The sequence below is a fragment of the Antedon mediterranea genome, chromosome 1 (genome assembly GCF_964355755.1).
Source record: "Antedon mediterranea chromosome 1, ecAntMedi1.1, whole genome shotgun sequence".
NCBI classification, from domain to species: domain Eukaryota; kingdom Metazoa; phylum Echinodermata; class Crinoidea; order Comatulida; family Antedonidae; genus Antedon; species Antedon mediterranea.
Genome location: NC_092670.1, coordinates 40630713 through 40655500, shown reverse-complemented (window position 1 = coordinate 40655500; position 24788 = coordinate 40630713). Strand labels below are relative to the sequence as shown.

At 34.8% G+C, this 24788-nt stretch overlaps 2 protein-coding genes across 2 annotated transcripts in view; one reads left to right on the top strand and one right to left on the bottom strand.

Moving 5' to 3' along the window:
• Window positions 1–12400, top strand: part of LOC140040170 (cullin-associated NEDD8-dissociated protein 1-like) — a 16323-nt gene extending 3923 nt beyond the window's left edge. The window contains exons 11-32 of the mRNA XM_072085892.1: window positions 49–203; window positions 1688–1802; window positions 2008–2193; window positions 2653–2764; window positions 3253–3346; window positions 3501–3618; window positions 4024–4189; window positions 4508–4607; window positions 4984–5184; window positions 5572–5732; window positions 6467–6562; window positions 6749–6816; window positions 7195–7289; window positions 7465–7568; window positions 7950–8011; window positions 8312–8426; window positions 8606–8680; window positions 8817–9077; window positions 9351–9461; window positions 9721–9781; window positions 10792–10938; window positions 11296–12400. Coding sequence (XP_071941993.1) covers window positions 49–203; window positions 1688–1802; window positions 2008–2193; window positions 2653–2764; window positions 3253–3346; window positions 3501–3618; window positions 4024–4189; window positions 4508–4607; window positions 4984–5184; window positions 5572–5732; window positions 6467–6562; window positions 6749–6816; window positions 7195–7289; window positions 7465–7568; window positions 7950–8011; window positions 8312–8426; window positions 8606–8680; window positions 8817–9077; window positions 9351–9461; window positions 9721–9781; window positions 10792–10938; window positions 11296–11423 — 2731 coding nt within the window. The 3' untranslated portion in view covers window positions 11424–12400. The remainder of the gene's footprint in view (window positions 1–48; window positions 204–1687; window positions 1803–2007; window positions 2194–2652; window positions 2765–3252; window positions 3347–3500; window positions 3619–4023; window positions 4190–4507; window positions 4608–4983; window positions 5185–5571; window positions 5733–6466; window positions 6563–6748; window positions 6817–7194; window positions 7290–7464; window positions 7569–7949; window positions 8012–8311; window positions 8427–8605; window positions 8681–8816; window positions 9078–9350; window positions 9462–9720; window positions 9782–10791; window positions 10939–11295) is intronic.
• Window positions 12385–24788, bottom strand: LOC140040177 (sialin-like). The gene is made up of 10 exons (XM_072085906.1): window positions 24324–24788; window positions 21405–21595; window positions 19918–20148; window positions 19366–19453; window positions 18957–19052; window positions 18443–18570; window positions 17726–17875; window positions 16877–17009; window positions 16452–16693; window positions 12385–14144 (listed from the first exon to the last, which is right to left on the bottom strand). Exons 1-10 carry the CDS (start codon window positions 24367–24369, stop codon window positions 13917–13919), a joined length of 1533 nt encoding a protein of 510 aa, XP_071942007.1. The 5' UTR covers window positions 24370–24788; the 3' UTR covers window positions 12385–13916.

Here is a 24788-nt window from a genome sequence, read left to right as displayed (position 1 = left end):
CATCCTCAAATGTATATTATTATTATTGCTTTAAAATTGTTGTTGTAGGGAGAGTGATGATGAATACAGCGACGATGATGACATGAGTTGGAAAGTACGACGTGCGTCGGCTAAATGTTTACAAGCTACCATGGGAACACGTCATGAGATGTTATCAGATTTCTACAAAACCGTATCACCAGCTCTTGTTGCACGATTCAAAGGTTCAATTTCATTTTGTTATTTTGTTAAAATGTTTTATTATTTACATATTTTATTTTATTAATATTATTCAAATATAGAAAACATATTTATCAGCATATGGGTGAATTACGTATGTTAAACAATATAAACTCACACAGTTACAACCATAATAAATGCAGAATGACAGAGTTTCTGTACGGCAAATTTACACAGACAAGCGGTAAGGAAAACCGTGTAGCTTGTCCCATGTAGAATCTGTATCTATCCTGAGCACAAAACCGTGTAGCTTGTCCCATGTAGAATCTGTATCTATCCTGAGCACAAAACCGTGTAGCTTGTCCCATGTAGAATCTGTATCTATCCTGAGCACAAAACCGTGTAGCTTGTCCCATGTAGAATCTGTATCTATCCTGAGCACAAAATCGTGTAGCTTGTCCCACGTAGAATCTGTATCTATCCTGAGCACAAAACCAGGTAGCTTGTCCCATGTAGAATCTGTATCTATCCTGAGCACAAAACCGTGTAGCTTGTCCCATGTAGAATCTGTATCTATCCTGAGCACAAAACCGTGTAGCTTGTCCCATGTAGAATCTGTATCTATCCTGAGCACAAAACCGTGTAGCTTGTCCCATGTAGAATCTGTATCTATCCTGAGCACAAAACCAGGTAGCTTGTCCCATGTAGAATCTGTATCTATCCTGAGCACAAAACCGTGTAGCTTGTCCCATGTAGAATCTGTATCTATCCTGAGCACAAAACCGTGTAGCTTGTCCCATGTAGAATCTGTATCTATCCTGAGCACAAAACCGTGTAGCTTGTCCCATGTAGAATCTGTATCTATCCTGAGCACAAAACCGTGTAGCTTGTCCCACGTAGAATCTGTATCTATCCTGAGCACAAAACCGTGTAGCTTGTCCCATGTAGAATCTGTATCTATCCTGAGCACAAAACCGTGTAGCTTGTCCCATGTAGAATCTGTATCTATCCTGAGCACAAAACCGTGTAGCTTGTCCCACGTAGAATCTGTATCTATCCTGAGCACAAAACCGTGTAGCTTGTCCCATGTAGAATCTGTATCTATCCTGAGCACAAAACCGTGTAGCTTGTCCCATGTAGAATCTGTATCTATCCTGAGCACAAAACCGTGTAGCTTGTCCCATGTAGAATCTGTATCTATCCTGAGCACAAAACCGTGTAGCTTGTCCCACGTAGAATCTGTATCTATCCTGAGCACAAAACCGTGTAGCTTGTCCCATGTAGAATCTGTATCTATCCTGAGCACAAAACCGTGTAGCTTGTCCCATGTAGAATCTGTATCTATCCTGAGCACAAAACATAAGTAATATTTCTATATTAGTATTACCTTTATCGCTTGTCTGTGTAAATTAGCCTTAAGAAGCTTAATTATGTTAGTGACTAAATCATAATGTAGGTTTCCTTTAGAAAGAATGTATTTTTCCTTATTGTTGGTAGTTTAAAATGATTCTTAATTTATGATTTATAGAAAGAGAAGAGAATGTAAAGTCCGATATTTTTCAAGCATTCATCACACTATTGAAGCAGACAAGACCAGCACACACGGCCTTTGTCGATCCAGACGCCATGGACCAAGAGGAAGGGTCTGTAGTCACATCCTTATCTATTTATTTCTTTAATTTTTATTAGCTATTTCAGATTTTTCATACTTTCAATTTATAAAATACATTTTTACCTATTATGGTCATGTGTTCCCCTTAGTAGGTTATTTTTACAATAATTTTAATTAGATTCAGTTTTCTTTAGTGGTTCAGTATCCATGATGAGATACATAATTATCTTCCACAGGCCAGTGTCTATGTTGAGACAGCAGATACCTGATATTGTGAAAGCTGTTCACAGACAAATGAAAGAGAAGAGTATTAAGACGCGTCAGGGATGCTTTGCGCTGCTCACAGAGCTGATCCATGTGGTGCCTGGATCACTTAATAACCACATTGCTGCACTGGTGCCTGGGGTGCAATTTTCACTTGGGTAGGTTATTAAATGTAGTGGTTCAATCCTGACCTAGTGCCAGGGTTGTAACTCATGACTATTTCAACTCCACTCCCTAAGCCTCAAATGAGACTTTATAAGCACGATAAGTTATAAAATAATTTATCCATCCTGTAATTGGGGAGTTACTTGCTGTTGGATTCGTAACAGAAAAAGAAAAGAAAGTTGAAATGTCAGTAATGATGAGTTGCTTTTGATATCATTTTTATAATATGTAATGTCCTTTTCACCTTGCAAAAATATGGAGTTAACAATGTTGCATCAACACAGGTGTGATGTGAAAGACATATAAATGCAGACTAATAAATGTTTAAAATTGAATTTTGCTAGTCACCGATTGGTGTTCAATTTGATATTTTGAGTGGTACCAAGATGGTTTGAAACATCCATATTTTAATAAAAAAAATATGCTAAAGATCATTTTCTGGTTCGTTTTAGTGACAAGAATAGCAGTTCAAACATGAAGATTGATACCTTAGCATTTCTTAATTGTCTGATGTGTAATCACACTCCTCATGTGTTTCACAATCATATCAAAGTCCTCATATCAGTGAGTTTTATTTATTTTGTCTAACTGTACTAATAACCCTTTTTTACTACTTTATATTCTACTCAACTGTACTTGCCTAGCATTACTGTACTTGCCTAGCATTACTGTACTTGCCTGGCATTACTGTACTTGCCTAGCATTACTGTACTTGCCTAGCATTACTGTACTTGCCTAGCATTACTGTACTTGCCTAGCATTTCTGTACTTGCCTAGCATTACTGTACTTGCCTAGCATTACTGTACTTGCCTAGCATTACTGTACTTGCCTAGCATTACTGTACTTGCCTAGCATTACTGTACTTGCCTAGCATTACTGTACTTGCCTAGCATTACTGTACTTGCCTAGCATTACTTCATTGATTGATTACCTAAATAGCAGAACTTATACCACATCTTTATTTATAAAAAAGGAGTATTGTAATTCCAACAAATGTGTAAGACCATAAATGATTTTGTATTGGAATGATTACAATTTATATTGTTAACAGCATGTTGTAAGCGCTGTGGGAGATCCATTCTATAAGATCACATCTGAAGCCTTATTGGTTACGCAGACTATGATACAAGTGATAAGGCCACTTGGTAAGTATACACTTACTAGATCCTATTTGTTTCTTAAGCAATCACTCAATAAAGCACAGTGGCTCATCATAATATGGCATCTGATTAGAAATAAATAAGAAATAAATTCAATAAAAGATAAATTTGTCAATGTATTTTGCTTTGCTTTCTGTAGATTGTGAAGTATCATTTGATTTTACTCCATATGTGATGGATCTCTACAGTTGTACATTGACACGTTTGAGGGCAGCAGACATCGATCAAGAGGTCAAAGAACGTGCCATCTCTTGCATGTAAGTCAACTCTCCCAATACCGCACTCCCTGAAATTGGAAACTCTCCCTAACTTTTCTTAAGGTTTAAATGATAATCCAACTTCATACCAGACTACCAGACATAGACAGACACATTAGCCTAGTGTGTCCAGTTCCCAAATAGTTACCAATACATGTATATGACTTTTTTTTAAATGGGTTATTTAAAGCTCTGTCTACACTATCAAACTTTATGTGAAAAAAAAAATGATATATATATATATATATATATATATGGACATGATGATGTCATATCACTACCATATTTGGGCATATCACCACCATATTTGGGTACATGGCTACCATATTTGAGCACATCACACTTTTTAAAACTTTGATAGTGTAGACAGAGCTTAACATTCTCTTTTGTTTTTGTAAATATCAGGAGCCAAATCATAGCAAACCTCGGTGATCACCTGACTTCTGAGTTAAATGTTTGTTTGCCAATATTTCTGGAACGTCTGAAGAATGAAATCACACGACTCACAACAGTGAAGGCTCTTACGTTAATTGCTTCGTCTCCCCTCAAATTAGACATCTCATCCATCCTAGTAAGTTTCTTTTATTCCGTCATTTGTGTCCAGGGCCTAAAGGTAGTGAAATGAAGTGCTGAACTTAATTTGATGTCCTATCATTTGCAAAATTTAGTGGCGACTGGACCCCCTTGACTCCTCCCCAATTTAGTGGGGTCCAGGGCGACTGGACCCCCTTGACTCCTCCCCTGATTGCAAAAAATATATACAAACTAAAATTTTGAAATAAAAATGTCATCAGCTAATACAATTCAATGACTATGGCCCTTTGAATTCTATTTACTTAGATATGAAAATAAAAAAGTCATTAACGAAATAAAATATTGTTTTATGTAGAACAATGGAATGCCAATACTAGCGTCATTCTTGAGAAAGAATCACAGAGCTCTCAAACTTTCCACTTTAGCTTGTTTGAACATTCTAATTATTAACTATGGTAAGTATACACATTTCTTTCAATATACTACTTTTTAGTTTAAGACGCCTATCACAAATTGAGACAGAGGCTCCAGAAACCACAATCATAATATCGACACTGTTTTAAGGCATTCTGGTACATTTTTGCCCCTGATGTTAAACACTCCATTTGGCTAACAAGTGCAGTCATTTTGTTTCAGAAAGAGTGAAAATATGTTCCAATGTGATGAACAGTGTATAACTAAAGACCATTTAAATGTTAACTTCAAAAACTGGGTACTGTTTCTAAAATGAACTTTAGGACTTCTGGGATCTTAAGCAAACTTAGCAAGGGCTTATTTAAAGATAACAATCTCCTTTTTATTGTTTTTCTCATTCCATTATTTTTTTTTAAGGTGAGCATGTAACAGAGACAATGATAAATGGTGTCTTGGTTGAGATGCCTCCATTAATCAGTGAAACAGACCTACACATCTCACAGTTATCATTAACGCTACTCACATCATTGGCTAGAATTCTGCCAAAGTCCATGCTTAAGATCAAACCTGACATCCTCTCGCAAATCTTGAATCTTATCCGTTCACCTCTACTGCAAGGTAAGCACTTTATTCTTTCAACTTATTGTATGGGATTATGATAAGTAACTTGTGGGGTTATGATGAGTAACTTGCGGGATTATGATGAGTAACTTGCGGGATTATGAGTAACTTGCGGGTTTATGATGAGTAACTTGTGGGATTATGATGAGTAACTTGCAGGATTATGATGAGTAAATTGAGATCAATAGGATATATTTTCAAGAGATGATTTGATTTATTTTGATACCATAACATACAAAAACAGATAAAAACGAGAAAAAAAATGCATTTTGAAAATAATTGTTAAGAAGGCTTTTATAAATAACTTATTTTACCATAGGGGGACTACCTCCTTGTAATATTGAAAATGTGTTAATGATAACATCTGTGTATACACTTTAATAGGTGGTGCCCTAGATGCGATGTTGGAATTCTTTAAGACATTAGTATCCACGTCAACACCTGGAATGACATATGCAGATTTACTACGTTGTTTAACAGAACCAGTATACAACCCAACAGAAGCAACTCAACCACCCAGTGCACAGTATGCAGTGCATAAGCAGGTACACTCAATTCTCCTTAAGCTCTGTCTACACTATCAAACTAGTTTGACAAAAAAGTGTGGTGTGCCCAAATATGGTAGTGACATGCCTAAATATGGTAGTGACATGCCTAAATATGGTAGTGACATGCCTAAATATGGTAGTGACATGCCTAAATATGGTAGTGATATGACATTATCATGTCTATTTATGTGTGTAATTTATTTTATGTAAGTATGTCTATGTAGAGAGCCTCTCGATGGTTATTTTTATTCATAACTTTTAGGTGATCCTGCCTCATGGATTTACTTTTAGGTGATCCTGCCTCATTGATTTACTTTTAGGTGATCCTGCCTCATTCATTTACTTTTAGGTGATCCTGCCTCATTCATTTACTTTTGTACTGTTTTTATTTCTTACTGTATTTGAAATTTGCCGAAATAAATGATATGATATATATGATAACTAGATGTACAAGTCACTGTCTCATCTCTGTGAGCACCATTTAACTAGATGTGACCTTAATGTACAAGTCACTGTCTCATCTCTGTGAGCACCATTTAACTAGATGTGAACTTAATGTACAAGTCACTGTCTCATCTCTGTGAGCACCATTGAACTAGATGTGAACTTAATGTACAAGTCACTGTCTCATCTCTGTGAGCACCATTTCACAAGAATTTAACAAATCATATACTGTACACATTTTTATGTTGTTAACTTGTAGCTAACATGATTATGTTTAAACATTGTAGGCGTTTCATTCAGTTGCCAAATGTGTTGCTGTATTAACCATCAATACCGCCTCAGAGAGTGCTGGCGTCGTCACACAATTCATCACTGATATTAAGGTATTTTGTTTTTTATTTTACTATTAATTATTAGGAAAGCGTCATATTATATATATCGTAATTCACCCTAGCAAACTATCAATTTATCTCTTAATGTTTTACCTTTTTAATCTGCATACATTATATTTATTATGATAGGCTGACTGCAGTATTATATTGCTCATTTGTTATTCCTTTTCCCATTAGAACCCCAAATCATCAGATTCTGTTAAGCTGTTTGCTCTGTTATCTATTGGAGAGATTGGTAAACATGTGTAAGTTAAAACATTTTTTGCACCAGACGGTAGTTGAGTCAAGTACAGACTAAGCCAAGTTCAATTTCTAAATAAGAACAACTCCCAGAAAACACAACTGTAAATGAGTACCAGTTGAAAAAATACTAAGAGGATATGTAAAACAGGTGCTAAATCTATACCTGATATGTTTTAATCCTGTATACATATGTTTTTAAATAAATGAAAAAGTAAATAAATAAAAATTAAAAACAAGGTTGGACGTGGTAAGGAACTGACAACCATACCACATAATGCTGAGGCTTAGTACAATGATCTAACAGCTTACTTCTCACGTACAGAAAGCATAAATCTATTTACTTACATTTAAAATGTTTGTTTTTCTATTGAATATGACAGGGACATGAGTAAACAAACAGGCCTACAGACAGTACTCATAAACTGCTTTTCTTTACCAAGTGAAGAAGTCAAGTCAGCTGCTTCCTTTGCATTAGGTATCTTGTTTTTATCTTCAAATTATTCAACCATTTAAATAAAACCTTTATTACATAACTGCTAAACAGTCAGGTAGTCAACCCTTTGCAGAATATTGACATATGCCTTTTTCCCCGAATATTTTCTGTGGACTTTATCAGCTGTATACTATATATACTTTTATTTATATTTCAGGTAATGTAAGTGTTGGTAATCTGCCCCTGTATCTACCATTTGTCTTACAAGAGATTGAAAGTCAACCCAAGAGGCAGTATCTTCTACTACACTCACTAAAAGAGGCAAGTCTACATACCATACTCAAATATATCAAACTTCTTTTTGGTCCTTATAAATAAATGGTTATTTGTAGAAGCTTACTGCCTCTAAATTGTAGGTCTGTTGAGCTAATGAATAATAGATTACTTTTGCTATGTTAAATATAATCTACTGGACCGAATTGCTCACAGGTGTGGGTGACACATGATACAACCTTCATCTCATAAAGCGTCCTTTTTTTAAACATCCATCAAGCCATACTAATTTATATGTCCACAATGACAGGGGTTGAGATGGACCCATACACCGGGGTAACCCCCTATCTCTGCTGTCTCATAGGCCTACATTTGCTTGCTGACTTGTGTTGACATGTATTTCAACGTTACTATGTTCTATTATTTTAGATCATTACTTGTCAATCAAAAAGCTCAGTGACAGGATTACAGGAGTATGTTGCTAGTATTTGGTAAGAAATCATCATTTTATTATTATCATAATTTTAAAACTAAGCTAAGCAATTTTTTTTCCGCTTAATTTTTAGATAAAATCCATTCCATAAAAGAAAAACAACTGGTTTGATAAATAAAACTCAGTCCCCATGCTATTGGGATACAATAATTGCCTATTTCTTAAAATAATCGCCCAATTATTCATACTGTATCTTAGAAAGAACGATTTTAAGTTGGTTAGGGTATCATACAAATGGAATTCTGTCTAGATGAAACACATCAGATCTTGACCTCACACATGGTTATTTTGTTTCTAGGGCAATGTTATTCAAACATTGTGAATGCCCTGAAGAAGGAACACGTAATGTAGTAGCAGAATGCCTTGGTAAATTGACTCTCATAGATCCTGTTACACTACTCCCTAAACTTAAGGTAAGAACTTCCACTTGACTATAATTAAATTGATAATTATGTTCATTGTAATGTGCAAGTTCTGTGACATAATTGAATGTCTGTGACAACATTTTTTGTAAATAAAATAATATTTAAATCACTTTTTTATGTTACACCTTCAAGAAGAATTAACATATATTTTTTTTCATTCTCATTAGGATTTTCTAACGAGTCCTTCAGCATTCACAAGAAGTACAGTAGTGACTGCAGTCAAGTACACAATCTCAGATCAAGTGAGTCTCTTTGATTTTAAGCTAGAGTGTATTGATACCTGATAGTTGACCCTTCATTCCTTAGGGTAGAGCCATAAATAAATAAATTTGTGGTTTTATAAATTAAATTTGAAATACCTCACGTTATTTCTACCAGCCACAACCTATCGATCCATTGCTGAAGTCATGCATCGGCGATTTCCTCAAGACGATGGAAGACACAGACTTAAATGTACGCAGAGTGTCATTAGTAACGTTCAACTCAGCCGCGCATAACAAGCCGTCATTGGTGCGGGATCTGTTGGATGAGATCTTACCAAATCTTTACAATGAAACCAACGTGAGAAAAGAGTTGATCAGGGAAGTAGAGATGGGTCCTTTTAAACACACAGTTGACGATGGTTTGGATATTAGGAAGGTGAGATACTCATTTATAATATGATTATAATTGTGAATTAAGAGACGTTTACTATATAACTTTAAAATAAAATTTAATGAAACAAAAAACGATTTAAATACACATCTGTACAATAATATGCCATTATTGGATAAATTATTGTTTTTTTAACTTAAACACTCATTATAATACCAATAAAATGAATTAAGAGACGTTTACTATATAACTTTAAAATAAAATTTAATGGCACAAAAGATCAACGATTTTCATGAGGATTTTTCTTTGTTTTTACAGGCAGCGTTTGAGTGCATGTACACACTGCTTGACTCCTGTCTCAATAGAGTTGATATTTTTGAATTTTTGAACCATGTTGAGGAGGGCTTGAAAGATCATTACGATATTAAGGTATTAAATCAATTGTATTCATCTAATCACATATCATCAATCTAATCCATCCTCCCAATCCTATTACTCACTTTCATCCAATCACCTCACTGAAAAGATCATTACGATTAAACAAATTATATCCATATCAGCCATATCATCCCATTTTGTCAATCCATTCCATCTCATCAGTCTATTTCTTCCAAAGAATCAATCTTTATATAATAAATTCAGTTGATTGATATTTTGTGTTTTACAAACAATGTGTTTATATTTTCAGATGTTGACATATTTAATGTTGGTGCGCCTGTCCAGCCTTTGTCCACATGCCATGTTACAAAGTAAGTCAGTCTATTACTAGAATCATGATTATTAAATCTATTTGTCTTTTATTCCTGGAACTGATTCCATTTAATATTATACAAATAATGAATATTTATGAGTGCAATGTCATATTTGCACGAGGCGAATATGATACATCTTTAGTATTAAATTATCAAAGATGTTATTGTAACTTTAATTGATATAAACAAATTTATAAATTCGTAAAGTGGTTTTCCAAATGATCGTAAAATCAAAATGGTACTGGGTATGATCTTGTCACCAACTAGCCATCCATTCATAGAAGAAGTAATGTAGCAGCCTATCTGTACGGTGATTGTAGCATGGACACATGACTAACCGCAACTTACTAATGTAGCAGCCTATCTGTACAGCGATTGTAGCATGGACACATGACTAACCACAACTTACTAATGTAGCAGCCTATCTGTACAGCGATTGTAGCATGGACACATGACTAACCGCAACTTACTAATGTAGCAGCCTATCTGTACAGCGATTGTAGCATGGACACATGACTAACCGCAACTTACTAATGTAGCAGCCTATCTGTACAGCGATTGTAGCATGGACACATGACTAACCACAACTTACTAATGTAGCAGCCTATCTGTACAGCGATTGTAGCATGGACACATGACTAACCACAACTTACTAATGTAGCAGCCTATCTGTACAGCGATTGTAGCATGGACACATGACTAACCGCAACTTACTAATGTAGCAGCCTATCTGTACGGTGATTGTAGCATGGACATATGACTAACCGCAACTTACTAATGTAGCAGCCTATCTGTACGGCAATTGTAGCATGGACAAATGACTAACCGCAACTTACTAATGTAGCAGCCTATCTGTACGGTGATTGTAGCATGGACATATGACTAACCGCAACTTTTAGTTGATAGAAGATTGAAAAAATTTGTTATTAAGAGTTGTACTGTACGTGGAAATATGTCAATAATGTTTAAATCAGTTGAAATATATTGATTTCTATTTAATTTTTTAGGACTGGATAGATTAATAGAACCACTACGGACCACTTGTACGACAAAAGTGAAAGCAAATTCAGTGAAGCAAGAATTTGAGAAACAAGACGAACTAAAGAGATCGGCAATGAGGGCGGTAGTAGCGTTGTTAGCGATGCCAGATAGTGGTACGTTATCTTGGGCTTAAATTGTTCTGCCTAGTTAGTGAGCGGGTGCTCATGAACGTGTCATAACTCCTTAGCTCTGATTGGTTGCGCAATTTTTAGCTTCAAATAAAGCAAGAAATATTTGAAGTACTAAAGGAACTAGAATTCATCTCAAAAAGGGATTTTAAAAATTGAAATATGAATATGCATGCTTATAATCTGATGCTTTCAATTCAGGCGAACAAACTACATAAACCATTCAAGAGACATGAGACACATTTATTTAAATTACATTATTTTTACTTAAAGCGCACTGTCTTTGTAATTTACTTTTCATAAATTTATGAATTGATGATAATTTTGTTTTTCTTTTTTTAGATAAAAATCCAATGTTAAATGAATTTGTGACTCAGATTCGAGGGAGTCCTGAGATGTCTACAATATTTGACGGAATTCAGAAAGACAACTCTGGTCCAGGGGGCGACACATTTATGGACACTAGTTAAAATACGAATAAAACAATAATTAGTCCGTCTACTAAGTAGGTAAAGATTCTTTTGACTGTGTAAAGAAGTACAACTCTCTAATGTGTTTACACAAACAAAATCATTACTAGAAATTTTGTACCGAAAGCTTGAATAATGGAAATTGTAACCACCCTCACTCACGCTTTGTTTTTTAAATAAAGAAACACATGTTATGTTAATTATTGTTGAGGTGTTCATAAATATTCATAATCAAATTAAGCAGCGTGGAATTGTAGAATGTTTGCCTACAGTACAAGAGAACCTTGTTTCTGCAATGATTTTTTTAATGTTTTTTCATATAAGGGTTGTTTATAGAACTATTAATATTTTTTTTGTAATTGTACTGAAATACCAAAAAGGTAAATACACAATTTCTTTGAGATTTGTCTCATGGTTACGATATATGCTTTAAAATCTTGGTACTGCCAGATTTTTTTTTCATGCTTAGAGTATAATGTTTTTAGGAATGTTGCTCTTATTTTTACTGAAATATGAAGAGGAAAAATACACAATTGCATTTGAGATTTGTCTCATGGTCACGATATAATGTTTATTAAAGTATCACTTTATTTTCCCTCTTCTTGTATATGTACTGAAATATAAAGAGAACAGCATGTGACGTAAACGATATAAAATATACTATGAGAAAATATGCATCAAATAACTATATGTTTAACACATGTTTAATTACATTTCCGGGCGTCAAAAGATACTAACTGTTGCTGTGAATTTACATTTTTTAAACAAAATTTTGATTTACTGGTTCTTTAAAGATCTGTTAATATAGTATTTGAATATTGCTGCACTGTTCAGAACGTTGCTAGAAGACCCTGGGAGTTGCTGCCTGGATCCTGAGAGTTGCTGGATAAATGTAAATGTAGCTCATATAATTCTGTACCATTTATTTAGGCTTAAGAGTTATTTGCATAGCAAGTAAAACAACGAAAGTTTACATATTCATTTTGTCTCTTCTCTTGTGTTTTTAACAATATTAATGTTTATATTTTATATGTGACGACAAAAATACATAAAACAGTTTTCCCACTCGATTTTAAAATGATTCACACTTAGGCATGACTTGAAATAAGTGTAATTGGTGAAAACCCAGTCATTCGTACTGATGATGGTGATTAACTTTTACTGTATTTGAAAAACACAATTGATATTAATAGCAAACCCCTCTTGCAACAACCCTCATGAAAAGAATGGAAAAAACATATCTTTTACCACTATGGCCAAACCCTATTAAGAGGGGAAACTCTTGGGTTCCAAAGGTGACTTAATTGCCAAACCCTATTAAGAGGGGAAACTCTTGGGTTCCAAAGGTGACTTAATTGCCAAACCCTATTAAGAGGAGAAACTCTTGGGTTCCAAAGGTGACTTAAAAAGGGTTCTACTGAATATTCAATCTACTTCTTTTCAATTTGACTATGTAATGCACAAAGTATTTGAATTAAGATCTGTCTGATGATGATGGTAACATACTACAACAACCATAGTTACTGTCTGAATGATGGTAACATACTACAACAACCATAGTTACTTTTATAATATTTGATTCTGTTCTGTGTACAAAACCATCAGTCAGTTCCACATTAGATGACATAGAAGAATATGAACAAAAATGATATATTTTCACAGATAAGATAAATCTTTATTGTCATGACCAAAACAAGGCGAACATGAAATGTTGTTTTCCGTGATGCTTAATTACACGCACAATAATCCCAAAGGCATGGCTGCAAAATGAAGCTTGATTCCCACTCAGACACAATGCAAGGACGTAAGCGCACCACAAGTACTTGACCAATCAGAAGACGGATAGATCATTCAAACTGTCACTTGTGATTGGTCAACTCGCATTGTTTTGCCTATGACGTTATATCCGTTACCCATTAGATCCACCACTTCCCTTGTTTTATTCTAGCCTCGTGGAATATACTCGACAGGTTATATTTAAATGAGACCTCTGACCTCCAACCTTATCATTCAATTTATTATAACAATTATAATACAGTATTGCACTAGGAAAATTTTATATTAAAAACTTTTACTTTTCATTCCTCACAGCATCTAAAAGAATTGGGTTCACAATCACGACCACAATCTTTGTAAAAATCTAAGTACTCAACTAATACTATTTATTATTTATGTGCATGTTGATATGAAGTTTTTAAAAACTATAAAATATGGATATGAAATAAACAAATTAAATAATAATATTAAAAATTATTCAAACAATTGAAGGAAACTAACTGCAATGGAATGTTGTCGTCGTGGTAAATCCTAGTCAATATAATCTGTCCCACAGATCAACAGCCATTGTCTAGTACTATGAGGTATTGGTATATTGGCACATGATTTATGTTATTGTTAGAAATAAATGTTAATAAGAAAATCAACAATTGTAATGTATTGGCCAAGGTCAGAGTTCATACTGTTCCATTGACTCATGTTTGTACAGGTACAATACTATTTTTTTTGTATGGCACTATCATTGGCTAAGTACGGTACTTCATAGGGTAACCTACCCTCATCCTTACTTTCTTGCAGAAGAGGCTCTGTTGTTTTTGAATCATTGTAAGAATCTTTGGCCCATTCTTGTTCAACACCAGAACCAAATATAAGATAAGTAATGAAACCAAGTAAATAAACACCGCAGCAAATCCAAAACACGATTTGCCATTGTTTTCTTGTTTCCTGGTAAAAAATAAGTTACAAAATGTGAGTGAAAACTATCAAAGTTACGTTGTGTGGGGCAAAGTACAGTAGTGTGGTTGTGTCTGCTTATGTAGGTAGTGGTATTAAGTTGTGTCTGCTTATGTAGGTAGTGGTATTAAGTTGTGTCTGCTTATGTAGGTAGTGGTATTAAGTTGTGTCTGCTTATGTAGGTAGTGGTATTAAGTTGTGTCTGCGTATGTAGGTAGTGGTATTAAGTTGTGTCTGCTTATGTAGGTAGTGGTATTAAGTTGTGTCTGCTTATGTAGGTAGTGATATTAAGTTGTGTCTGCTTATGTAGGTAGTGGTATTAAGTTGTGTCTGCTTATGTAGGTAGTGGTATTAAGTTGTGTCTGCTTATGTAGGTAGTGGTATTAAGTTGTGTCTGCTTATGTAGGTAGTGATATTAAGTTGTGTCTGCTTATGTAGGTAGTGGTATTAAGTTGTGTCTGCTTATGTAGGTAGTGGTATTAAGTTGTGTCTGCTTATGTAGGTAGTGGTATTAAGTTGTGTCTGCTTATGTAGGTAGTGGTATTAAGTTGTGTCTGCTTATGTAGGTAGTGGTATTAAGTTGTGTCTGCTTATGTAGGTAGTGGTATTAAGTTGTGTCTTCTTATGTAGGTAGTGGTATTAGGTTGTGTCTGCTTATGTAGGTAGTTGTATTAAGTTGTGTCTGCTTATGTAGGTAGTGGTATTAAGTTGTGTCTGCTTATGTAGGTAGTGGTATTAAGTTGTGCCTGCTTATGTAGGTAGTGGTATTAAGTTGTGTTTGCTTATGTAGGTAGTGTTATTAAGTTGTATCTGCTTATGTAGGTAGTGGTATTAAGTTGTGTCTGCTTATGTAGGTAGTGGTATTAAGTTGTGTCTGCTTATGTAGGTAGTGGTATTAAGTTGTGTCTTCTTATGTAGGTAGTGGTATTAGGTTGTGTCTGCTTATGTAGGTAGTGGTATTAAGTTGTGTCTGCTTATGTAGGTAGTGGTATTAAGTTGTGTCTGCTTATGTAGGTAGTGGTATTAAGTTGTGTCTGCTTATGTAGGTAGTGGTATTAAGTTGTGTCTGCTTATGTAGGTAGTGGTATTAAGTTGTGCCTGCTTATGTAGGTAGTGGTATTAAGTTGTGTCTGCTTATGTAGGTAGTGGTATTAAGTTGTGTCTTCTTATGTAGGTAGTGGTATTAGGTTGTGTCTGCTTATGTAGGTAGTGGTATTAAGTTGTGTTTGCTTATGTAGGTAGTGGTATTAAGTTGTGTCTGCTTATGTAGGTAGTGGTATTAAGTTGTGTCTGCTTATGTAGGTAGCGGTATTAAGTTGTGTCTGCTTTAGGTAGTGGTATTAAGTTGTGTCTTCTTATGTAGGTAGTGGTATTAAGTTGTGTCTGCTTATGTAGGTAGTGGTATTAAGTTGTGTTTGCTTATGTAGGTAGTGGTATTAAGTTGTGTCTGCTTATGTAGGTAGTGGTATTAAGTTGTGTCTGCTTATGTAGGTAGTGGTATTAAGTTGTGTCTGCTTATGTAGGTAGTGGTATTAAGTTGTGTCTGCTTATGTAGGTAGTGGTATTAAGTTGTGTCTGCTTATGTAGGTAGTGGTATTAAGTTGTGTCTGCTTATGTAGGTAGTGCTATTAAGTTGTGTCTGCGTATGTAGGTAGTGGTATTAAGTTGTGTCTGCTTATGTAGGTAGTGGTATTAAGTTGTGTCTGCTTATGTAGGTAGTGATATTAAGTTGTGTCTGCATGTGTAGGTAGTGGTATTAAGTTGTGTCTGCTTATGTAGGTAGTGGTATTAAGTTGTGTCTGCTTATGTAGGTAGTGATATTAAGTTGTGTCTGCTTATGTAGGTAGTGGTATTAAGTTGTGTCTGCTTATGTAGGTAGTGGTATTAAGTTGTGTCTACTTATGTAGGTAGTGGTATTAAGTTGTGTCTACTTATGTAGGTAGTGGTATTAAGTTGTGTTTGCTTATGTAGGTAGTGGTATTAAGTTGTGTCTGCTTATGTAGATAGTGGTATTAAGTTGTGTCTGCTTATGTAGATAGTGGTATTAAGTTGTGTCTGCGTATGTAGGTAGTGGTATTAAGTTGTGCCTGCTTATGTAGGTAGTGGTATTAAGTTGTGTCTGCTTATGTAGGTAGTGGTATTAAGTAAGGACACTAAGCACCAAGCTACTTCCTTTAAGACTCTTGTCTTTCTCATCCACACATTTCTCAAGTATTGTAGGCTGTATGTCCTAATAATGAAGTCTTTAATCAAAATATTTAATTGGAAAAGATGTAATAAATTGGCAATACAACTTACATTGTTTTCAGTTAGAACGCCAACAATTGTTGGGCCAACGAAGCCGGGAATCGTTGCTATAGTATTTGAGAATCCCATCAGCACGCCAGCGTACTTTGGTGCGATATCTAAATGATTTACATTAAATCCCGACATGGAGAATCCACCGCAGGCAACTGCTACAATCAAACACGTAATCGCTAATGGTTTATTGCAACCAACGTATCCTGTGAGTACAAGGAACGTCGCTGGCAGTGTCATACCTGAAAAGAAAGAACACGAACATGAACATTTAATGAGATAATTTGTCAAACTATTAAAAATAGTACTGGATTGAGTAATCATTATTTATATTTTTCATTCATTAAAGTAGTGATAGAGATAGTCTATATGAAAAAGGATCTACATGTTCATTTCTTTTATGTATACAATATAAGTGTACATACCCAAAGTATTAAATAATTTTCTGGTGTTTGTTGTACTTAGAATTCTATTAAATCTTAAGTAGTCGGCCACTAGACCACCTGTTATGATAATCAACCAATTGAACAAGTACGGTACGGCTGATAGATAACCAGTCTAGAAGTAAACAAATAGTGGTTATTAAAAAGAGATACACATCTTATACTTGCCAAATCTTCACACTGTATCTACACATTTGTTGAGTATGATAGACAATTTCTGTGATATAGCATCACATATGTATCACATGTGATTCTTGTATCATAGGAACAATTTCACATATGCTGCTGTATTTAATATAATTCCTTGATACAGAATTCATATGTGACACAGAATTTGTGTGATACTGACCAAATAATGCCATATTCGTATATACAGTACCAAAATAATGTGCATGCAGTCACAAATTAGATAATGAAAAAAAATTAAAATTGGTAGTGCTGCATAGGTAAACAAATTAAAAGACGTTTACTATATAATTTCAATATAAAATTTAACGACAAAAAGAGAGATCGACGTTTCGGTACCATCATAGAACCATTTTCAAGATCAAGTGAATACAAAACAATAATAATTATGTGCACTAAGCACCAAAGTTGGTGACAGGAAATGCTAATTAGCTCCTCCTACTAATATATGCAATATCCGGAATAAAAATGTACATACAAGTTAAAAGTTAATTTGCCAAAATTTATTTTAAGATTTTATCACAAACATTTTAGACCATCATAGGTCTTTCTCAACGATTGATACAGATTATTGGTAGAAATATCACATTTTTAGTCACAAATTAAATACAAAATACTGTAAATATAAATATTTTTTGTACTTACTTTAGTGATATCAAATCCCAATATATTCTTCATATACGCTGGTAAATTTGTAAGCATTGTATAGAATCCATAGTTATTAGCAAAGTGAGAAATACTAATAACCCACAAACAAGGAGACTTAACCATTGCTAACAATGGTGGTATTATAGCCTGTATGAAAAGAAAAATCATATCAGAGCTTAGGCAAGTTCATCATCATATCAGAGCTTAGGCAAGTTCATCATCATATAATACTACAATATATTTATGTATCCCTGTCCTTTTTGTTTGCTTTTGGAGTGATTGCAAGACAGTCCTTATTACCTTTTACAGTAATTTTTTTTTTTTTTTTTTTTTAAGAATCTCTAAAGTCTACACTATTAAACTAGTTTAACAAAAAAGTATGATGTGCCCAAATATGGTAGTGATATAGCCAAATATGGTAGTGATATGACATCATCATATCCAAATATGGGCACAGATTCACATTCGATAGTGTAGGCAGAGCTTTGAAGTTTTTACTTCTTATTTTATATTCTTACTATGTATATCGTACTCGTCATACCTGATTATGTTTATTGTATCTTTTCTGGTGGGTAAGCCTTAAAGTTCTTTGAACTTATTTGCCCACCAGCCACACATCTTTCTTGTATATATATATGTTTATTGTTACTTAGTTATCATATTCATTTTGTGTAGAAAATCAATAAAAAACAAACAAAAACAAGTACTTCATACTTTTCCCTTTTTCCCGCCAATAGACTTTTCAATATATTCTAGTTCTTCAGGTGATATTCTAGGATGCTGAGCTGGGGTGTTGTGAACCAAGATTGTCCATAGCACAAACCAAATCAGGCCAAGGGTTCCTGTAAAAAAAATCAAAACATTCATTTCTATCAAACTTGGAGATATCATAGAAATGTATAGATGTAGCAGGAATACCTGTATACAGTACTAAAGTATTCATAGTGTGGTGGGTAAAAGTGTTTTAAATAAAGCTATCACCACGGTCAATTATGTTTTTGGTTGACTGAGAGCGTAATTTGTATCTACCATGCGGATAGTCGATGTTAATTTGTCTTATTGTTTGCTATCGGCACAGTCCACCATGCATCTAATACTATCCAGGATATGGGAAACTACAGCACGTAAACTGTGCAAATATGCGAATTTTTTTATGACTAGTAGGAAGATGTCAAGGGTTTTACTCTGAAAACATGCATAGTTTCTTCCCTAAAATATAAATACGTACCAAATACATAGAAGACAGAAGGCCATCCACCTAGAAAGGTTGTTGAGCATAGCCAGCCAGATACAGGATTGGAAAGGACTGCACCTAGTTGAGAGCCTGAAAAAGACATGAAAAAACACTGTTAGCTATTTAAAGAAAATTGCAGAAATTCTTATTAGGATAGTAACATACATGACAGAGTATCACATGTTTAAATATAACTCCATTCCCTAAACCTATTCAGAAACATTTTAACTATATGTTACAAGGTGTCTCTGTAAAACACTTTATTACCCTAAATCACTGTACTATACACATTATTATGCTTATATTATGAATTTATGATTGAATAAAGTTCACAAGAAACATTAAATGTAAACAAAGATAATACAGTGTTTTCCATAAAGAGTATTAAGAAATGTAACCATACCGGCATATGTTATAGCAATGAGTTTACTGCGTTCAATAGGTGGCGCCCAATGTGCCCACATTGCATGCATCGCTGGAAATGTTACACCCTGAAAAATAAAAACAAAAACATTAAAAAGCTGTAGCTTATGGTTATAGGTTTATTCATTTATTTATTTATTACTATTTCTTTGTACTGGGTAGTCTCTTCAGTCATACACGGCTATGATAAGTGAATGTGTGCGATATTGGCTGTGTTTGTGTAGACTAGTACATCGGGTAACCCCCTACTCGTCTCGAATGCCTACCAGGTTCTTTAAAGTGCGCATGAGCTAGATGCATACACTGGACCTACGGTTTATAGTCCTTATCCGAGAAGACTTGTTCTACGACCAGAACCATGGAGCGAGTGAGCCTCAATCCCTTGCCAATGTTATGGCTACATATTACGGTTCCACTGTCTTCACAAACATGCCTTTTATCAAAGGACCACTTTCACACTACTGAGATAGTTTAGTCACAGTATTATCAAATATTTGATTATTAAATTAAATTAAACAATTAACCAGCTTACCTCACCTACGCCTTCTAATATACGGAGGGAAATAAGATAACTGACACCAGCTCTGGCTGCTAGAGGTGTAAGTAAAGTAAAAATTGTGGTACATAACACACCAACACCAAACAAATGTTTGCCTCCGATGATCCCACCAAGCCACCCTCCTGGTATTTGAGTAATCAAATATCCGTAAAAGAATGAAGACAGGATTTGTCCTCGTGTATTTTGGTCCCAATCAAACTCGCCCTGAGGAAGAAGAATTGAATACCATTTTAATAAAAAATTAATATTGACTAAAGGATTTAGTTTGCCAATGATATATATTACCTCCGCCAAGGAGGTTATGTTTTAATGTTTGTTTGTGTGTGTCTTTGTTTCTGTCTATGCTTGTTATAGCAGGATTTACTCAAAAAGTTATTGCCTGATTTTCATAAGATTTTAACGAATGGTTTCATAGGGTCAGTCTAATTACCGAACACAACCGAAAATAACCGAAAACAACCGAAAACAACCGAAAACAAACCAAAAACAACCGTAACCAACCGAAAACAAACCGAAAACATTTAAAAAATGTAAAAAATCTAAATACCGAAAACAAATTTTGTATAATATTTTTTTGAATGTCGCCCTCTATTGATGGGTGTTTCTAAAGCTAAGACCATACAGAGGTAGTGTGCACAAAATACAACTCAAAATCGTACAAATTCAATTCAACACCGTAGACTACATTTACTTACAAAATCTATAAACACATTTTGTTTTTAGTCTTATCAAAAACAAAGCATGATTTTACCTAACTTTGCTTTTTCGTCCCCGGTCTTCGTCACTTAAGTGAATACTGAAGCGATTAAGGATAAAAACGTTATTTACTCGACTACGGTAATTTTACTGAATAGATTTTATTGTGAATCCTTTATAGTGAGCTTGTTTTAAGTATACTTTATAGTCCCTAATATTATAAATATTTTTAAAAATATCATTTTTGTATTATTATCTTTGAAAATCTATAATTAAATTGATCATGAATTTACTTTCTATACTATGGATTAACATATTCACAATTATTGTAAGGAGTAATTATGCGCTGGTTTCTGGATCAAAAATCGAAAGACTAAAATTAAAATATTTTTATATATTCTGTAAGTAAATGCAATGTTATCATTGATTGATTGTATGATTTTTAGTTGTATTTTGTGCACACTACCATCATAGGGTCTTCCTTGGCTTTTGCGCGCTCGGTTTTGTCTCTGTTATGGTCTTAGATTTAGAAACACCCATCAATAGAGGGCGACATTAAAAAAATATTATACAAATTTGTTTTCGGTATCTAGATTATTTTATTTTCGGTTCGTTTTCGGTTGTTTATGGTTGTTTTCGGTAATTAGACTGACCGGTTTCATAGCTGTATGGGAACATGTAATTAAATTGTCATATGTCTAGACGGTGGTTTGCGCTCTCTGAGTGCCCTTCTAGTTATAATCTTAATAAATTATTCTTCTGACCTGATCTGTTGTTGAACTGTATGTTTCAGCCGGACATTCAGCATTTGTATAATTATAAGCTGTGTTGTGTGATGCTGTCATGGCAACAAGAGCCACACTATAGTTAACTCTCATAGCATATACATTCACAAAGCCTAAACAGCCCATAATAGCCAACACATATCGACATGATATAATGTGTGGTATCCGTTCTGTGAATACAAAATAATACATTGAAATTATTATTTTATCATAACCAATAAAAAATAATTTGTATGTACACCAGAGAGAGGAGGGGTTTGCAAGGAGAGAGAGATAATATAAATATTATATACAAAAATTTATTTTTTTATAGATATTTTTTACACACTTTAGTTTTACATGCCGTACATCATTTTTAAAGCATATATTTTTTTAATTGTTGCGGCCAATCGGTAACCTACGACAATACATTACTCTGCTAGGCCAACTCCTCATGATGGTCTCAGTCTGGACGCAATACCGCACACACACTTTTTCTATCTACCCAAGCCTAGTAGGGATCCAGTCAAGTCGCCCCATCGCAAAGTCGCCCCATACAAAGTCGCCCCATCGCAAAGTCGCCCCAGTCGCCCCATACAAAGTCGCCCCATCGCAAAGTCGCCCCAAAACAAAGTCGCCCCGGCACAGTCGCCCAATCGCAAAGTCGCCCCAACGACTATGAAGCGCCGCCGCTAGTAGATACGCTGTTTTATAGTTTTAATCATATCGGTTGCGTTTGATATCGATTGCGTTGTTACGTTGTTCGCGCTAAATGTCGTATACATTATAATGTTTATCCTATTATATACATAATTTGTGTTTTAATTTTTATTTTACAGGTTTTAATGGAGTGATGTGCTTTTTAAAAATCATTAAAAAAATACTGTAGTCCCTTATTGTTTGAAAGTTCTAAAAAGATTATCCCTGATTTATAGTTTCGAAAATGTTAATTTAATATGATTTTAAAATTAGTTACCAGAGCCACAATTACGAATCTTTCTTCAACCTACGCGTGGATACCAGCTCATTTTTTAGGATAATATAATAAATGTATAAATGTGTAGTAGGCCTTCGTATAGATTTACAGTAGTTGTAAGACAATGAGTGTATTATAGGCTACTTATTGATCATTTTGCATTTATTGAATTGCAAGTTATGTGTCTATTGTTAAATTGCTGAATAATACTATAATCTTAAACTATGTTTACAAATTGTCATTTTTTAAGGCACACATCTTTCTCATATCATAGACCTGTAAAATAAAAACAAAAATCAATTATTAATGATAGGCCTAATAATAATAATAAATATCCATCGACCAAAGTAAAAATAATCTAGATCGTATAACATACATAACATAATATTAGTAAAAATATAAATATTTTTGCACATATGGCGTTTCATACGTGTATTACTTGAGTTTGGATTTTCAGACAAAAATCGCGGTCGAAATAAAAACAAATAAATTTAAAAAAAAAGACAATAATACAGACTTGGCCTATTGGGGCAAGTCTATATAGCGACCAAAATTAAACGCAACCGATTTCGAACGCGACTGAATGATATTGTTATGCGCGATTTGAACGAAAAAAAAATCCTTGCGCAATTTGAATTGAAACATGTGTTTCAAATTGCGCAAGCAACGTATTAAATTGCGCAAGTAATCTGCAAATTGCGCAAGGTTTTTCGACAGATTGTGAAATCATGCACACCCATATTTTTATAGTAATTTCTAAGAATGATTCAAAATTAAAGATAAATATCGCATTTCCTTATTTTAGTAGTGCAAATATTGTTATAAGTTAGCATACCGTCGAAGAACCGACGAAGGAAAACGAAGCGGTGGTGTTCCACCAGGCGGGCGCGGCGCGGGCGGCCGGCTATACTACTCTAGCCTAGCTAGGGTCTGGACTACTGATACTGACTAGGTTACATGGCCTAGCTTAAACTAATATTAAAAACTTAAAAAGTGATCAGTATTAAACATTATCTTCATTGAAATGGTCTTATTTATATAATAAAATACTAAATTTTAAACTCCTCTGCCTAGGCCTAGCCTAGCCATGTATGGGAAAATTTACAGTTCGTTTTCAAATTGCGCAAAGGTGTCATATTGCGCAAGAACTACCTTGCGCAATTTACAAATTGTGCAGCGCAATTTAAAATTGCGCAAAGATTTTGTTGCGCAATTTGAAATTGCGCAAAAAAATCCTTGCGCAATTTTAAATTGCGCAAGAATTCTTTGCGCAATTTCAAATTGCGCAAGGATTTTTTTGCGCAATTTCAAATTGCGCAAATCGTTCAAATCGCGCATAACAATATCATCGTAAAACTCCGGCGGGGTTTCCCAATCTTCAGATGGTGCATGTAGTACGTGCGACAACGACGGAGTAATTACGGGGGTTTCCCTGCGACCGCGCCGCCGGCCGAGTGATTAGTTGGGGGCTTCGTCTCTGATGATGGGGGAGCGTGCCGGGCTTCCTCTCTGATGATGGGGGAGCGTGCCGGGCTTCCTCTCTGATGATGGGGGAGCGTGCCGATCGCATGTGACCTGAGACTACATGGCGGGGCTTCCCCTTTTATGCCTACACGTTCCGTGTTATTTTGTGTATCATTGCGACATTTTACGCACTTTTAAACTATTTGTTAACGTTTTGGGCGACTTTGCGATGGGGCGACTGTGTCGGGCGACTTTGCGATGGGGCGACTGTGTAAGGGACGACTTTGTATGGGGCGATTTGACTAGCATCCGTACCTAGTAGTAGGCTAGGCCTCCTATTGTTATACACACTGCACTGACAGAGATTGAGCTCTGTCATACTGACACTGCACTCCACTGCTAGCTGCATCGTCATGTATGCCTCTACTCTAGCTAGGGCTAGGCCCAAGCCCAGCTAGTAGGCTAGCCTAGGCCCCTACCTTTTAATCTCTCTAAATACACAGAATGTTCCGAATCATCCAACATTGTGCATTAACTGGAATAAAGGAATATAATTTAAATGTAATAAATATACAATTAAAAAGTTCTAATAGTTTATAAAATTAAATATTGCATTGCTGTAAAATGACTTATCGACTTCGAATCGACCATGATGGAGGTATAAAAATAGATACCTCCATGAATTGACCAACTCAACCAAAACATCGGAGGTCACCTGACACTCCATACCACGAGAGAACAATAAAAAGTTTCTACAACAACAACCGACTCATTTTAACTGGGTGAGATTAATTAATATCAATAGATCACACGTGCTTCCGGATTAATGCTATATCGGTGATATTTTGAAATTATCAACCTCTTGTTTGTCATTACAATTTTCTTAGATTTTCTATGAATGTGATGATGAAAAAAAAAATATGAAAAAGACACGCCCGCGTTCA

Coding starts and splice junctions, on each gene's coding strand:
- LOC140040177 (XM_072085906.1), bottom strand. CDS start 24,369: ATGTTGGATGATTCGGAACATTCTGTGTATTTAGAGAGATTAAAAG. Junction 20,149..21,404: donor ACAGTTCAACAACAGATCAG/GTCAGAAGAATA, acceptor CTTCTTCCTCAG/GGCGAGTTTGATTGGGACCA. Junction 19,454..19,917: donor TATTAGAAGGCGTAGGTGAG/GTAAGCTGGTTA, acceptor TTTATTTTTCAG/GGTGTAACATTTCCAGCGAT.